The sequence below is a fragment of the Caloenas nicobarica genome, chromosome 6, assembly GCF_036013445.1.
Source record: "Caloenas nicobarica isolate bCalNic1 chromosome 6, bCalNic1.hap1, whole genome shotgun sequence".
Lineage (NCBI taxonomy): Eukaryota > Metazoa > Chordata > Aves > Columbiformes > Columbidae > Caloenas > Caloenas nicobarica.
The window spans coordinates 34,626,894-34,644,429 of record NC_088250.1 but is presented as its reverse complement, the minus strand read 5'-3'; the positions used below and the strand labels follow the sequence as shown (position 1 = coordinate 34,644,429).

General features: G+C 42.3%; 1 protein-coding gene across 1 annotated transcript in view; it reads left to right on the top strand.

Annotated features, from left to right (window-relative positions):
- The first annotated feature begins 587 nt into the window (after nucleotides 1-587).
- The window catches only part of NCKAP5 (NCK associated protein 5), a 215,943-nt gene continuing 198,994 nt past the window's right edge, over nucleotides 588-17,536 (top strand). Inside the window, exon 1 of the mRNA XM_065637690.1 lies at nucleotides 588-649. Coding sequence (XP_065493762.1) covers nucleotides 647-649 — 3 coding nt within the window. The 5' untranslated portion in view covers nucleotides 588-646. The remainder of the gene's footprint in view (nucleotides 650-17,536) is intronic.

Genomic DNA, 17,536 nt, shown 5'->3' with positions numbered 1-17,536 from the left:
CAGATGAAAGTGTCTTGTAATAGCCAAATCCTTAATTAAGCAAATGAATTGTTACTTCAGTTGAGCCAAACATTTGGGCAAGGACCTTGTATGAAAAAAGGCTGATTAAAAAAAACCTAATCTAATAATTCAGTAGTTGCAAAATGCAGCACAATATGTTAAGGAATTGAATAGTCTTTTAAAATTACATTTTTATGCATACATTTATTGATGATCTAACAGCCTTCTAGCTTGTGTTAATATTATACGGAACAAAGCCCATGTGCAAGGCCGTAGGAGAATAAATAACACGATCTGATTTGCGCGGTCTGTTTCCATATTGCCAGGGCGATGAGCTACTTTGTTGTTTGAATGGAGCAAATGATGTTTAGATGCAGTTGATTTACTGACAGTTCTGTCAAACTGCCACAAAATATAACAATAATGCAGACGCTAAATATTGCAAAGGACCATGGCGAGGAGAGCGGGGCTGCCGGGAGGGTTACCCCAGCGATGCGAAGGAATGCCACCCTGATGAGGACGCGTTGCGTTCTCTCCACCGGTCAAAAATGAACTGCTATTCACACGCTTTTCTTCTTTCTGCAGGGAGAAGCTGTCTGTGGCTCGGCTGCAGCGAGAAGTTGCACAAAGTCGGAGTGAAGGAGCAATGGTAAGCTGCGGCAACTCGCTGCTTTGCAATTCTCATCTTACTACTTCAGGCCTTAGGCACCTTTCATCTTGCAGAAGACAGTCACCGAAGCATTAAGGCTGTCTTGGACATAATGATGGGTTGCCAATGATGTATTCATAGATCTGAGGAAATCCAAGGCTCTATCTTGGCTTCCTTGGAAGAGCTGCGGTAGGGAAAAGCCATTTCTTTTTCCCTACTGATGGTCCTTACTGGAATTGGAAGCAAGGCAAGCACAGAAAGCAATTTTAGATCAAAATGCAGTAGGTTTACTTGCCTGTTAGCCCTTAGCCAACTGCAGGAAAATGGAAGAATGCAAGCATGGAAACTTAAAAAGCCCCCTCGATCTGATAATTTTGTAAATCATGTAATGTTCCTTATATCTTCATTTTTCATGTAGCGATTTGTGAGATTAGGCTTGTGAGCAAAACTTGAAATGGCAGATTTTTGGTTAACCGCAAATCTCAATTTATAGAGTGCCTTATCTCTACGATTTTCTTTAGGAGCCAATATGTGCTAAGCGTGCTTAATTACTTAATGTCTAAGGAACTCTTCCCATCTGTTAAGGAGTTTGTTTGTCCCTGTCTTCAGATAAAATGTCTTAGGCTTCCATGGGATAAAGCAGACTGGTTCAAAAACCTTAAAACCCAAACCAGTCCCCTTGAATGTTCTCATGAAGCTGCTACTGATTTGAGTTGTGTGGTTGGCTATGAAAGCATTGGTCCAAAGTTTGTTTAACTTAGTGGGGAGAAGCTGTAGAGGGTGTCTGGGGAGCAGATACTCCACTAGCTATGTGATGTGGGGTCCTTAAAATCCCTCCTGCCTCCAGTGAGGGCATTTTATAAATTGTTATTGGTGATTAATACAATGAAATGAGATCTGGAGAAACCTAAGTGCCAGGTAGGATAAACCTGCCATGAATCCATAGCTCTCACGGCAGCTTCAGCAGAGCTGGGTGTGCCTTGCAGGGGCCTCTGCTGGGACAGGGGCTTCTAGGGGGTCTAAATGCCTCGCAGTGAAAGAGACGAGTAGGGTTTGCTGAGGCAAATATTGCTGATGTGCCCCGAGCCCCCGCAGGGTGCCCAGCTTGGCCACGGGAGCCGCTGCCCTCTCCCATCCCACCGCCCCCATCGTGGGTCTGCGGTGTGGTTGGGGTGGCCACCAGAAGACTTTGAGATGGGGTTTAAGCAGTCGGGAAGACTGGCCACTGGGTAATGTGTGTGCTTTAAGGCAGAAGTCCTGGAGGAACTGAAAAACAAATTTATCAAGTGAAGCCATAATCTCAGAGTCTGTGACTGAGATAAAGCCCCTGCTGCCTCCAGGAGGAATTTTGCCTGAGGAGGAATAGCAAAGATCAGGCATTGGTTTTTGCAATTCCATTCTAGTTCTCAGCGTAAACAATTTTCAAAATCTGTATAGTATATATATTTGAAATGTTTCCTTTAATTTTTTTAAACTAGCTTTCCCCTGAAGGCATAGAAATAATATAATATATTGAGTGTAAAATATACTTAGTGAGATAATCCAAGACTTTATGAAATGAGCAATATTGATTAACCTTCTAGACCTGGTAATGCTGCTGGTATATGCACCCACCTGGTGGTCTCATCTCGTGAGGGTCAGGCACTTCTTCTCCCTCGTACTATGGGCTTGGGGGATTAATCAGACAGCCCTGCTAACCAGAGGGTAATTTCGTATAATTTGTTGAGAGGCCGAGTGTTGTAACCCATTAGGAGCTGATAGGTAGCTCTCTGGGGGCACAATCTTCCCCCAAGGTAAATACTAGGTAGTTTTTCCCCTCTTCCCAGAGGGGTAATTTCCACAGCTATCCTACAACTATGGCTGAGGACAAGTGTGCCCATAGAGACAGTTGCTTTGAAGCTGTTGATGTGTGGAAAATTCTTTGTGTCTCAGAGCTCAGAACCGGTGATTTTAATATGAAACACAGCAGTTATTAATTAACATTAATGAACTTGCTTGGCCGTGAGGGGCACGGGAGCAGTAAGGGTCCAGGAGATGGAGTATTTGAACACAGGGGAGGCCAGAGATGAAGTAACTCATGTCGGCCGCGTTCTCGGGGCGTGCAGCAAGGAGCCTGAGACACACACCAGATGCGGGGCAAACACTTCGGAAAGATTCACAGCGAAATTTCGCTGAGGGATTCTGAGCAAGCAAGCCTTTGGCGAACGGCAAGGCTTCCTCCGGAGCAGCGCTGGCTGCCAGCAGCAGGCCCGCAGGGTACCGAATCGCATGTGCTGCTCTTTGGTGTGACTGACGTCCCCCCAGGACGGCTCGGGGCCCTCCGGGGCTGGTGGCCAGGGGCCGGGCAGGCCCAGCTGGCCGCAGGGCGCCCGAGGGCTCCGCTGCGCTGTCACCGCCTGCGACCCTGGATAAAAGGGGTGGCAGCCCCTGCAGCTCCCCTACCAGCGACAGGCCACGGCTTTATTTAATCACTAATTAGCTAACTGCCTTTGCTTACTCCTGTTTTGTTCTTCGTTTGTTGTGCTACTTCTAATAGACTGGCATGAAGGTTTTCAGTGAACTAACTCCTTCATTTGGGAAGAGCGCAGGTACAGCACCTGCCACCTTTAATGCCTTTCTCGGTCTTGTGGAGAGCTTTTTTATCCTGATGTGAAGGCAGAGAGCCACAGGGGCCGCGCTGCCACCCCGCTGCCACCCCGTGTCCCGGAGCTCCGCAAAACGTCACACAAGCCTCTTCTCGCGGGAGGGCACCTCATTTAACACCGCACTACTGTTCCTTGCTTCTTTTCAAAAATGCGTTTTATTCGGGTTTTGTGGTCACAGATGGCTCATGAGGGTAAGAGGTGACCACATTATGTCGACCCGCACCTGTTCTTAGGGTGGGCGGGGAGCGTGTGCCTGTCCCTGTGCGCGCTGGAGGGACACACGACGCGGTGGGTCTGCCCCGACCTTCCTGCTTCCCCTTTGGCACCTTTCTGATCACAGCACGAGAAAGCTGTGGATACGTTCCCGTAATGCCTTCTTAGCACAAATTGGGGGGGAGAATATGCTATTTAGGATTTGTTTACCTGTAGTTGTCGGGTAGCCTTTGCATTAACCTGCAGCCAGCTCTTGCCTTTTTGCTTGTGGTCCTTGGAAGTGATGAGCAGGGAAGGCTCCCAGTGCTCGTGTTTGCCCACCGTCACAGAAACCGCTGCGGCGAGGCGCATGCATACATAAAATCAATAACGAAAAATAGATATGGTGCATGTGCTGTAGAAACTATTTAAGCTGTGGTATTTTTGCTCAGAAACGGGTTCGTACATGTGTATAAATAACATATGGTGAGTGATGATGAAATGTGTTTTATGAGGAGATGTTTTTCTGAGAAGACTTCAGCTGAGGTTGAAGATCAGACAGTATGTATTGTATATGATACCGGTGTGTCTGCCCCACAGCACTCCCTGTAAGAAATGTATTTTTTAATATGTCCCAGAGTTACTTTTTTCATGAATGATTTATTATTGGAAGTAGATATTTATTGGATGGTACTAGAAAACATTAAATGAAGAATACTTCATTGCAAGATAAATGTTTATGACCATAAATATATTAATAACCTGTAATATGTTTTTTCCATGTGGTTACATGGAAAATCTGATACCTCATCTATAGGACTGAATATGTATTTTTAAATGATTTGAATTAGGAGAATGAATAAATGTAGGCTGGGAATACCTGACAATTGCTCAGGTTTCTTTATTTAATGAACCACCATCAGTAAATATTGATTATTCGTTATCAAAATGCACAATTATGCTACTGCCAATCCATCTACTGAAAGTTTCAGCAGCACTGAGCCCAGATTGCCAGGTGGCTCTTCCTACCGCTTATGGCCTTTAATTGCTCAATGTGTGTGTTGGGAATTTTCTTAGTCATGTTTCTTTTGACTCATCAAAGATATTTTACATTTTTGTAAAGGCAGAGAAGGTGATTACTTCATGCGTGTGCAGTTCGTGCTACATTTGATGGAGAACTGTGCAGGTGTCTGTGGTGACAGAGATTCCATTATTAAAATGAGCAGCTTTCAAAATACATCACAGATTTATTTCAAAACACAGTGAAGACTGAAAACCGCTTTAGTCATCAAAGGTTGTTTTTTGTGTGTGGTTTGGTGGGGTTTTTTTTGTTTGTTTTGTGTGGGTTTTTGTTTCATTTGTGGTGGTTTGGTTGGTTTTTTTTTCAATCTTAAGTCCATGACTTCGAACCTTTAGGACACAGAAAAAGACCAGGAAAAGTGTTATTTTTTGTGAAATATTCTTAACCGTGAATAGCACCAGGTTATGAAAAATACGAGAAAAATGTTGCCACAGTTATAGAGCAGAATTCTGGTGGCATACTAAATGTTGTGTTAGCAACAACCTAGATTAAAAACCTGAAATGGACCAAAAGTTTGCACAATTATGTCATATTTGAATAAATTTATTAATTCAATAATTACCCAGAAAAAATGCTATTTTAAATATATTCGATACCTTTATTTACATATATGTTACACAGTTTTGTTAGTTAGTACTTCTGCATCCAAATCCCTTAGTTCTACTGCATTTTCCATTAGTTCAGTGGCCTGTAAGCTACACAAAAGAAATTGTACCACTCTGGCAATTTAGCTGTGAAGGTTAAAGTGGGATGATATTGCCTTTTATATCTACATGGATTTCACTTAGGGTGGGCCCGAGGCTCTGATTTACCGTGTGTCCTGCTGCGTCTTTAAGTGATGCAAAGTGATGACTGGGGGCTCTTCCCGGTACCCATCTATTCCACACCTGCACCCTTTTGTTAAAAACCCACCGTGTTAAGTGAATGTGAGGTCCCCACTGAATAGGTTTCCACCCTCTGGTAATCCTTCTGCATTAGATTGATTTATGGATGTATCAGATTCTTTGTTAGCATGTAAACCACTAATTAATTTAAAGCTCTCTGTGGAAAAATTAAAGCCCTGGTTAAGGCTTTCAACAGGCTCAGATGGTGCTAATAATGGAAAAACAAGTTATATTAATGAGTTTTGACGTGATCAGCACAATTCTTGCTTTACAAACAGTTTTTGCTATAAAACAGTAGAGACTGCAAGTTTTTAAATAAAGAGTGGAAGAAGTAAAAAGGAAAGGCAGAAAAAAAATCGCACCGTCAGTAAGATATCCCACTATTACTAGGAACAGAGTCACTTCTCCTTGTTACAACTTTCTTAAATGTAATGTGTTTAGATATATGTAATTGCCTCTTTTAAAGCCACAGGAAGTGCAAGCCGGTCTTTTTTCTAGATTGAAACCCAAGTCGTAATGTAATCAGCTCTGAAAAGATCTCTGCTGCTTCTCCTCATCATGCGCTGCCAAACCAGAGCGTTCACATGGAGGCGGGTGTGTTGAAGTGCAGAAAAGGTCTTGATTGAAATCGTATTAAATTCAGTAGAAGGTCTTATCATATTCTCTGCTTTTCCAAACTCCGGGCTGGTTTGTATGTAATTTTAGTTGTTTGCTCTTTCACTCAAATATAGACTTTTAATGTGCCTGCTAGTTTTTGATGACAAGAAAGAGGACATGAGACCCCAGCTTGACGATGCTTTGTTGAGCTGAGTGAAATGAAGTTGAAAATAGAAAGTCAAATCTCCATCTCTTTTTGTAGGAAGCTGAAAATGGAGAATTATAGTGTCAGCCCATGATTGTAGGAAATTGTGCTTTTTTTCTCACCTCTCCCAGGAGCTGCATTTACCTCTCCTGGCTCTCAGCACCGCCAGAGTGCTCGGTCTTGGGCCACCAGCCCGGCTCTGTGGTCACCACAGCTGATGTTAATGCAGCCCCATCAATCAGCTGGCAGGGAGCCCTCTGAAAAGGAGCAGGGGCAGCATGGTCAGAAGCCCAGCTCCTAACATCTGCACTATGTGCCTTGTTTTCACGGAGGAGGGGGAATCCTGAGGTTGCTCGTGAGCTGAGCTCTTGCAGATGGCAGCACAATGTCCTGCCACTAGCACGCGGGGACTTTGTCACCGCCGTGATGAATCTCTGCAATCGCCTCCAGCAGCTGGGCGGGCTGTTGCTGCAGAAGCACCCAGGTCATTCAAAAATAGGTGATATTTAGTAATAAATGAAGTGTTAAAGATGAGGTACAAAAGGCTAAATTGTCTTTCCCAACTTCTGGGTCCTTACGTCTATGAAAACATCTATCTGTACTTTAATTAGAAGGCAGCAGAGACAGAGAGGCAAAGTCACTGTTTTAAAATGTCTGTTTGAATATTAAATATCCTAAAGCAGAAAGAAGCAGTCTGACTGTGTGCGGTCTTGTCTGTGAAGCTGTGTATTTATACACAGCTAGTCATACTGTCTAGCTCGTTTTTCTTAGAAACTTCATCATACAGGCCTCACGGAAACTCAGTAGCATCAATAATGTTTACTGAAATCCTTTACAAGCCTAGTTTAGTGCTCCTGGACCTCATTAATTGTTCATATGTCATTAGCCCAAATATCCTCATTCGCAGCTTTGCAGTTTTATCATAAGTGGTTTTAACAGAAAAGATTTTTTTATTATTATTTTTTTAGTTCTTGTATTCTGAGTATTTTTTGTTGCTTGCTTCAAATTTGTAAATATGTAGACATTTTCAGGTTTTGTATTTTAAGCCTTTTATGAATCTAAGGATTCTCTATGACTTAAACTTGCTGAGACCTTTCAACAGTCATTTTCCATTGGAAAAAAAAAAAATAAACCCAGTTGCTCGCTCTTCCCGAAACAGAAGTCCCCAGAGTCTGATTGCTTCTGCTCAGAATCCTCTCCCTCTCCAAACCAGCATTGCTCTTTCCTGATTAATTAATTTCAGTCCAGTTTATTCATCAGATTACACAACAAATCGTTAAAAATCAATTTACTTCCATGCCCCTGTTGTCTGCAGTGTCAGAGGTGGTGTGAGCAGCCGGGGAAGGTGCCGGATGCTGTGGCCGGTGCCTCCCCGGCTGGGGTTTTGCACCAGGAGAGGGAGCTGCAGCCATTGGAATCGCCACCCACCTCCACAGCCCTGCTGGAAAATGAACACGCTTTTTGGCTTCACTGGGAGTTTTGTGGCATTGGAAGGTATTAGCTGCAGTATTTTAAAATACACAGGGCTTTGAAGGGCCTCTTGGTACTTGCCGTCGCAAAGGCGGTGATACCCTGTCCTTGGGTTTGGTGTTTTCTTGCTCTGCTCGCCGAGGATGTTGTCGCAGGTACTGGCACTGCAAGGAGGAGCATTGCTTATATCCTAAGGAGCAGAAATAAGTTTCGTCCCTCAGCTGGAACTCACTGGCGGGGTCTGTCTCTTCAACAGGTTTCTGCAAGTATTTAATTGGCATAAAGAAAAAGAGTCAAATAGAACTTTGTAAGAATCACTGAACACATGAAAAAATACATTAAAATGTATTTATATGCGGTCTCAAAGTAAAACAGAGGCAATCCGTAGAAAGTATGTCATATCAAGTAAATTGCCCTCAAGTAGAACTTGGCATTTATACGTTAGGTAAGGGAGGCAGGGGATGCTGCAGTATCCATGGGTGTGTGTAATATCGCAGGGGCACTTGGCTGCAGCGTGAAGCAAATCCTGCTTGATGACTAGAAACAGATGTATCCCGCCCTAGGCAATGCCTCGCTGCCTAATAGGAGTGATGTGCCCATGCACTAATAACAGTGAATTGCAGCCATTTTCATATCAAAGGTTAAGCTCTGCAATCCTGAGCTCCTCCAGGCAATGGCAGGAGTTGAGTGGAGGAAACCACATGCTCCCTGGATTAATATTTTTGCAAGGATGACCTGAATAGAGCCACCGATCTGCAGGCTGAAGAGGCAGAACGATTATGCTCGGGTTTTATCTAATGCAAGAAAGGGATCTCGACTAGGACAGAATTAGTCACAACGTCTGAGGCTCTGAAGAGGAAAGGTGAATGTATGCACTGGGCCAACAATTTGAATTGTATGCAAACTAGGAAGGTAAATTTATACAGATCAATAGTAGTGAAACTGCTGTGATATACTTGGTCTTGCAACTTTTTTTTTATTTTAAGTAGCTGGGGAAATTAGCATATTACAAGTAAAAGAAATAAGTACTTTTTTTTTTGTGGACATTCGTTAAACTGTTAGTGTAGTATTCATAAGACTTACCAGCAACTGTAACTTCCATCTAAAAGGTTTAGCATGTTTTAGTTCTGGGAATAGAAGAAAAATCTATCAATTTATCTTAAGACTTTGTACATGCATATTTTTAAAAAATAAACCTATCATCTAGTATTTTTAGGTTTTGCTCTTACATCTTGTAGACCCACTTGTAAGACCAAATAAAAACTCTTGTCTTACTGGTTTGAGTTGGTTGATTTACAATATCCACGGCAACAATTCCAGCCTTTTCCCATTGTTTTCATCTTTGTATAAGCTCTTCCAGGGGTTCTATGGGGTGCGTTAAATGTTGCACTCTGGTGATTTGGGCTCATTACTGATTTCTCATGTAAAGTGTAGCTAAAGAAAGGCAGAGAGGACACGATGGTACAGAAATACCAGCTCCCCAAATTCACCTCAGTCTAATGAAGCCTATCAGTGCGGGTGAGCATTTCCACTGCTGGACAGGGAGTACGGTCTTTAGTTTCTTCGTCGTTGTTGTCATCTAAAGGTGAACTTAAATATCGCTCTAACGATTTTTATTTTTTGTGATATGTGGCACTAGTCCCTGCGCAAACCTGGAGGTTTTTGTCTGGGTCCAGAAATATGACCTTTTTCCCCAAATGGGAGAGAAAATTTCTGTATAAGGAAGGACAAAATTTATGTACCAAGAGTATTGCTCAGTTGTGCTGCTTCCATTAAATGCCCATTTATTTAAATGAGTGCAGTACTCTCGAAACTTGTACCGTGAAGTCGGCACTGACCCTTGGAATGAGTCGGCTCGAGCAATGCTTTGGATTGCCTCGCGTTAGAGTAAAAACTCATTAATGCAACAAGTCTTTGTTCAGCATTGAGCGCAATGGATTCCTGAACCATGATTGCTCCGTGGCACCAAGACAGCATGGTAAGGTGCTGTTGCCTTGTCCAGGTCCCTCTGGGCAGAGACAAAACATATATATGTGTGTGTGTGTGTATATATATGTACAGAAAGTCTGTTGGAGGTGAGTAAAAGAGAGAGAGCAGAAACTGGGAAAAAGTATAGGCCCCTTGCCAACCACTAAACACTTTGCAGGTGGACATGAAAACCATTCGCGGCTCATCCGAGCAAGATGTGAACTTGGCAATATTCTTTGTGCCATTAAGCACCATTGGATTAGTTGGTTTTTGATTTTTTTTTTTTTTTTTCCCCCCTCTTGAAAAGTAATCACCCCTCTCTGCAACTGCAACTTCTGTTCAAGATTTAAAGGAAATATTAACACATAGTAAGGAAATACTGTTTTCCTATATTGGACTTACATAGCTTTGTATAGATTCATATAGTTCGAGCTAGCAACTGTGATTGTTTCTTTCTTTTCCCTTCCGACTCCAGTCTCAAACTTGAATTCAATTTTTGCTTTGTCAGGAGTTTGCTTTTATATACAGTGTGTGTTTTGGCTCTGCGTCCATTGCATTGTGATAAGGCATCTTTTGATATTTTATGGGATCTTTCATAATGAAGATCTCATGACATAGTTTTCAGAGTCTGGAACTGGTGATCAGACTTGCTTGCGTGTCCTGCGAGAGGAGACTGTCTAGACTGTGGGAATGACCGTGATGTTTGGATTGTATTATTTCCATACCGCTTGGCATGATGCACTCCGTAGTTGTTCTGGAAACTAATAAAAGTACCAGGCCTGATACAGGACCTTACCTGGTTGTGAAGTGGCTTTTGCTCATTCTCCAAACTGCACTGATAAGTCATGATTTCTGCACAGTACCCTATTGGGTGCTTAAAACTCCTGTTCACTATACTCATTAAGGGTCATAGACTTCAACTTTGACATCCTGTAAGGCATGTTACTACTTTTGCCACCTAATTCCTTTATAATCTTGGAAAATGTTTAATTTCTGATCTAAATTGCTCATTTCTAAGCCAGGTTTTATTCTGACTGTTCCGCTGTTAGTCTGATTGCCTGCGTAGGTAGTGAACTCTTTGGGGAACAGGCAGGGTCCTACTGGGCATCTGAATAGTGGTGAGAGCTGTTTGGAGCCTGGGATGCTGATGTGCCACGAACAATCACAGCCCGGCTACTGGGGATGAATGCCGAGAGGGGATTTGGCTCAGCATGCACAGTCCATACAACTGTCATTTTGTAATTACATCTTTACGCTGCACATTTGTGATTGGCATCCATGGTGACACTGCTTATTTAGAAAAGATTTCTGAGCGTCGGAGAAAAATTATTATCTCCCAGGAACATCCTGTTCTGGTAGGATCTATTAACAAGTGCCCTGCAGCAGTGACTGGCAGAGTTTTCCATTTAAGAAATGTTTTCCATGGCTGTCGCTAGAGGAGCGGGTCAGAATTCCCAGGTGGTTGTTGGAAATCTCGCATTATATATGATTTCCCTATGTCATTGATGATAAACCACCTCAGAAGGGAAAACTTGTGATGTAGGAGATATAGGAAAGTACATGCCTTAAATGAGAAGCTGAAAAATATTTTCCTATTAAAACTGAGAGTTGGCAACTGTGATAGTCTATAAAGGCAGATTTCCAGTGGTTGTATCTTCCATTAGTTGATAAGGGAAACCTGTTCACAAGCTGAAAAATGCAGGAGGCGGTGACTGGAAGTAAAGATGTGAAGAACACGTGCAATCGAACACGTTTCTGGAGGAAGAGCTTTGGAAGGAACATAAACAGGTTAGCAGAAATATCATTGTAAACTCCCAGGAAACAAGAATATCAGCTTCTGGAAATGTGTTTAATGTAAAAGAGATGGGAAGGAGAAACTTTCCTTAGCTTTCTTCTTTCCACGTAGCTAGTGACTTGCATCTAGATGCCAGGGCAGGGGCAGGACCAGCGGTGCTCACAGAATGGTCAGGGCTTCATCGATGAACTCAATGGGGTTCATCCCTCTGCCCCTACAAGAGCTGAAGAGCTGAACTAAACACTTGTGCACCCCAGTTCCCACAATCCCAGGTCGTCTTGGCTTTGCTTGCATGGTCAGTGCTGCTAAGGTGTTTCTTTTCAGCCTCAAATAGACAAAGATTGTTCATATTTCACCTGTATTGAATTTAATATCAAATTTGATGTCTTGAGTGAGTGATAGGAAGTTGTTTGTTGTAGTAATATATTACAGTAGTCCGCAGATGCGATGGTGAAGAGCAAATTTCCTGCTCTGCAGATGCGCAGCAAACTTTTTCTTGCCAAAGCTTAAAGACTATGTAATTACAAAGAGTTTCGTAACTCACTCTCCATACTCCTTGTACCCAGTGGACAAACAAACTGGTACGGCCATCATCCAGGAAGGCTAAAGCATCACTGAGCTGTCCTCATCTGGTGGGGGGGGGTCACTCTCTTACTTTTATAGAGCATCTGCTACTACGAAAAATGAGGGAACCATATATGGAAGTGATGTGCAACCTTGGTGTGCTGGCTAAAATGTGCCAAAAATTTAGAATGACTCCCCTGCCTCATATTGTAGTGCTCTACATAGTAGAGAAGGCACATGGAAAGTCCTGTGTGTTAATGAGGTGATTATATATTGTATTGTTCAGGAATAGGACTTCTGTTCAGCCTAATAGCTGCAACTACTTCTGTTGGATTTTTTTCAGCTAGTGCTATAGGTGAAAGGGACAGAAGAGAGGAAAGCTGCACTCTTTGGGTTTAGTAGTTATTTTCTCTAGAAAAAGAAACATCTTTTCATTTTTCTCTTCAAGAAAATCAAACTAATACTTGTAATGGTCAACACTTGCTGTTAAGTTGGAAAAAAAAAAGCAGATTTTTTTTTTTTTTTTAGTTGTGACTTTAATGAGAGATGTGTATGTGACTACGTGCAATTAATAGATTAGAATAAGTTACGGTTAGATACAAGAAAACAGTTACATCCTATGTAAAAAGTTAAATGTGGAAATGAAGAGCAGAGAACTAAGTGTCAGAGTTTTTATATCCGGTTTTGATCTTCTGCTGTAGAAGTCTATCCAGCCTACCTGTTCTAGTAAGGAAAGGGGACTAAAAGAGTAGATCCTGGCTGGCACTTGGAGTTGAGCTGAATTTGGTCTCTAGAAACATGAAGAGACATCCAAGTGAACCTGTTAATGAAAAGTGATCCTGCAGAATGGTATCAGGTGGAGACACAGTCTTTCAGTTACTCCAGTTTGACCACTGAATGAATTAAAAACAGCATGCAAAGTTGGTATTTTATTTTTTCAAGTTCTCCCAGGTACCAGACTTGCAAACTCAGTCTGGCCCCTGAAAGTTGAGTCAGGTTTCCTGCATGTGTGCGTCGTCAGCACTAATAAAGATTTTGCAGTGGCAGCTCTGTTAAAAATACCATTGAAGATGCACCAGGCAACAAAAACCCACTGCGTTTCCCTGTTGCATATAGCAGTGCCTGCAGTACTAGAGGAGTGAATACAATAAAGAGGTACATTTGTCAGAAACCTAAAGTGATAGGACTCTGGAATACATGCAAGGAGCAGCTGAGTAAATAAGGTGGTTTTTTGCAGTTACTTACCGACCATAAATGGACTTCACAAGTGAACACAGAAAAAGTTGTAATAAGATCTGACATGTTCATGAGCAATGCTGTAAAGATCTTGGGAAAAAGAAATGCTGTATGGAAAGGTAGCCAGCAGCAAAGTAGTGATGCCTGAGGTGCCGAGTGTGTCACCTGGGAAAGGCAAATAAAGTGTGTGTATGAAAACTTAAATTATCAGTATATCCCAGATCTGGGGGGGTCTGGTGGCACTGCAGACTCCTGAGCCACTTCTCACAGGTGGCATGGTTAAGTTCTACTTCTCCCATCCTCTCAATTTTTGTTTAGCCTTACATCTGTTTCAGTTAACTTTATTAGCAGGAAATACAAATACATTTGTGACAAGTCCTGAAAGTGAGGAAGCCCTAACTCTCCCCAGCATCAGGACAAGAACTATGCTGTTCCTAGCTTGTGAGTAAATCCCAGAGCTCCCTGGAGTGATGGAGTTCCACTGGCTGATCCTTTAAAACCAAATAGAACTCTTAGAAGTGCGGTTTTATTCTAATGCTTATCCTATCTGTGTCCTGCTGCCCACCTCCTATGTCACTAATACCGATCCAAGTGGGAAACACTTGATTCAGCCACATGCCCGTTTGTTCTGTGAGCATTCAGTCCTTTAGAAAAGAAACCGTTTATATCATCTAAAAGGCATGTTGGTCTCTTACAGGGAAGAAAACCCATTCACTGTGGGCGCAGGCAGATAAGGAAGAGGTATTTAGGATGTCACTCTCCCTGCAGTGGAGTCAGTGGGGATAACACCAGTGCTTCACCTTCTGCTTCATTGCACAGCCCACCAGGTTCCTTCAAAGCACGTTTGGTGGTGGGTTCATTTAAAACCACCTGCTTGTACCCCATCCTGAGCCTCAGGCAGTTCTCTGCCGAGTTGAAAGGTTGGTGACCTCCAGTCAGGAGTGATCAGACCAGGGCAGTGATCTCTTCCATCATTACAGCTGGATCTAGAAGAAACCTGGTGGCCGGGCCCTCCTTGTCACTGGTACCCTGGGACTGTGTCCTGTCAGTGCACACATAGTTTGGAAAGCATAGGAGTAAATACTGCAGATACTCTGTTGCTTCATATGAATTCCATAGGTTAAAATCAACACCAGGTATAAACAGTGTAGCTTGATTGACATGTCACCTTTCGTTGTCTTTTTACCTATTCCTTGTCTTTGACCCTTTTGACAGGCTGCACTTTATTAATATTTCTGGTGGGGCGCTATTCCACTGCAGCAAGTCCCTAAATGGATGGGCATCAGTGGTTCAGGAATCAAAGTCCAGCATGACTACAGATTCGTGGCTTCTTTCTCTTCACTCTGTCTAGACTTCATAGCCTTTGCAAGTATTGTTACCTTGGTTAAAAGGAACTTGAATAAATCTTCTGAGTCGTAGCTGACTACTGGCTGCCGTAATTCCTGGGATCATCTTTTATAGACACTCCAAACAATGCAGACAAGATCTGGAAACTGCATGCCTTTTAAAACCACCTTTGAAAATCTTTCTTAAATTTTTTTAAAGAGTATCATCTGTGGAACTACACTGGTTTACAGAGCTCTTCAAGTTTATGCCTAGGCTGGAATTTCATCCAAACTGGCAGCAAATATCTATTACTGGACTATAAAACAAAACCATGCCAAATCAAAAGTTAAATGTAATCTCATCAAGTGCAAATGTGGAGACCACCCTAAACCATATGGCCTAGAGCTCATCTCCTGCACCTGTACAGTGTACAGTTGTTTTGAAAGCGTTACTGTGGATCACAAGAAGTCCAAAGACCATGTGATGCACTTGAGAGAACTTCGGGCAAATCTTCTGGCCCTCACTGCAAATGAAACTAAGTTCTGGAGTCTTACACATGCTGTTAAACAGGAGAGAGGTGTTTAGGCAGAGAAGTTAATGAAAGGTGTCCTAATGATTTTCTGTGTTACCAGCAAGAAGGGTAAAAGTGTACTGAGAGCAGGTTTCTGCAGTGGAATGCCATAGTTAGTGTGCCCTTCTCCTGTGCAGAGTATTAGGGTTAGTTTGAGGTTTTGACTTAAGATTTTTTTTTTTTTTTTAATGGTTGATTTGTTGCAGACCAACCCCCTTTATTAAAGTAAAATTCTTGAGACTTCTTGTGATCCAAGGTAGGGTTTCTGATTGCTAAATATAGGCAATATCCCATGGGGTAAGGCACTTTCTTGAATCTGGATCCTTTTCTAAATCACCTGGGTTCATTTATTCCTATTTTTTGTTCCATGAGTGAGGCATTCAAGTCCCATGGCCCATTTATTTAAATAAATCTCAGAAAGTGACTGAAAGACTTGTGATCCATCATCAGTAGAGCATTCAGCTCTACGGATGTAGTTCTTCAAGTCTGTGAAGTCTCTGGATGTATAAATGCGGGCCGTAGCTGTGTTACTATTTAATGTTTTGGTGCCACTTCTATTTATTCAAAGATTTAGTTCTCTTCTGATGAAAACCTCAAGTTGCAAAACCTCAGTTTTATTTCCATGACTGGGAGCTTTTTTTTTTTCCTCCAGACAACCTTAGACAACCTTACCTCCTGTGTTTCATACATTGCTACACTGAAATCCCTTTGGGAAGCGTTCAAGAATTGCGGATCTGATAGAAAACTGTAGGTGAATCAACACAGTTGACACTTTGCTGGCCCAGGTGGGCTGGCTGTATTCTCTTGCAAGTTGCTGTCTACACACACTCTTTCGTGCTGTTTTATGGTTGAAACACCATTATTATAAATGTTCTTGAATCAAAAAAGTGGGAGACATAAACTGGCAGAGACTGGAGATTTTTGCCTGTTTGCAACTGAATTAATAAAGGCTCATTGTAAACAAGTTACATTGGTTATAAAACTTTGTTTCTAATAAGAAAAGATTTTATATACCTGGTATAAAAAACAAACACCTTTATGCTTGGTTAGACATTTTAATATGGTGCAAACTACCTTACAAAAAAAATGTAGCAAAGAGCTTGGAATTATAATGAGCCATTATAATCTAAGATGTTTCTGGGGAAAAAAAATTACATTATATTACTTATTAATTCCACTGTTTCTCTTTTTGGTATTGACAGAGGTTTTTCCCTCACACTTCCAAATACTAGGTATTCATACAAATTATGTCTGTCTTAATATTGTTTCTAAGTTGTTATTTGATCTTGAAAAACATTTCATTATGTTTAATTTAGAGAAATGAGATTTCTTTAATTACTGTCTGTAGAAGCTATTAGAAGCTCAATTACATCCGCAAATTCATTTTTTAAAAGCATTATCTTTTTAAGATTAATAATTAAAAAAAAGCCATGATCTGACTGCATGGGACTTTCGAGTTCACTAAGATTATTGTCTTTACATCCCTCACCTGTAAGGAAATAATGTTTAAAAAAGAAAAATTAATTATGCTAAGAACTGAAGATCAATACAAGTCTTTGAAATTGGGCTATCAATTGTGAATTTGAATGAGACACAGGATTATTAAAATACGGGTTGCTTACCTTCATTCAACACTGAAAATGCGATACAGAGATGACCTTTAAGAAGCTGGGGGAATTACAGCTCCTGGGGATGCAGATGTTTCTCCTGCAGAAAGTGGGCAGGAGCATCTGCCTGTGTGGTTGACACGCTGGAGGGAAGGGATGCCATCCAGAGGGACCTTGACAAGCTTGAGGGATGGGCCCGTGCGAACTTCATGAAGTTCAACAAGGCCAAGTCCAAGGTCCTGCTCATGGGTTGGGGCAATCCCATGCTCAAATACAGGCTTGGGAGGAAATGGATTGAGATGAGACCCAAGGAGAATGATTTGGTCATATTGGTGGACAAGAAGCTCTACATGAGCCAGCAATGTGCGCTTGTAACCCAGAAAATCAACCATATCCTGGACTGCATCAAAGGAAGCGTGAGCAGCAGGTCTAGGGAGGTGATTCTCCCCTTCTGCTCTGCTCTGATGAGACCCCCCCGAAGTACTGCGTACGGCACTGGGGCCTCCAACATAAGGACATGGACCTGTTGGTCCTGTTGGAGTGAGTGCAGAAGAGCCCACAAAGATGCTCAGAGGGCTGGAGCACCTCTGCTGTGAGGACAGGCTGAGAGAGTTGGGGTGGTTCTGTCTGGAGAAGAGAAGGCTCTGGGCAGACCTTCTAGCAGCCTTCCAGTACCTAAAGGACCTACAAGAAAGCTGGGGAGGGAGTTTCTACGAGGGCATGTAGTGAAAGGACAAGGGGTAACG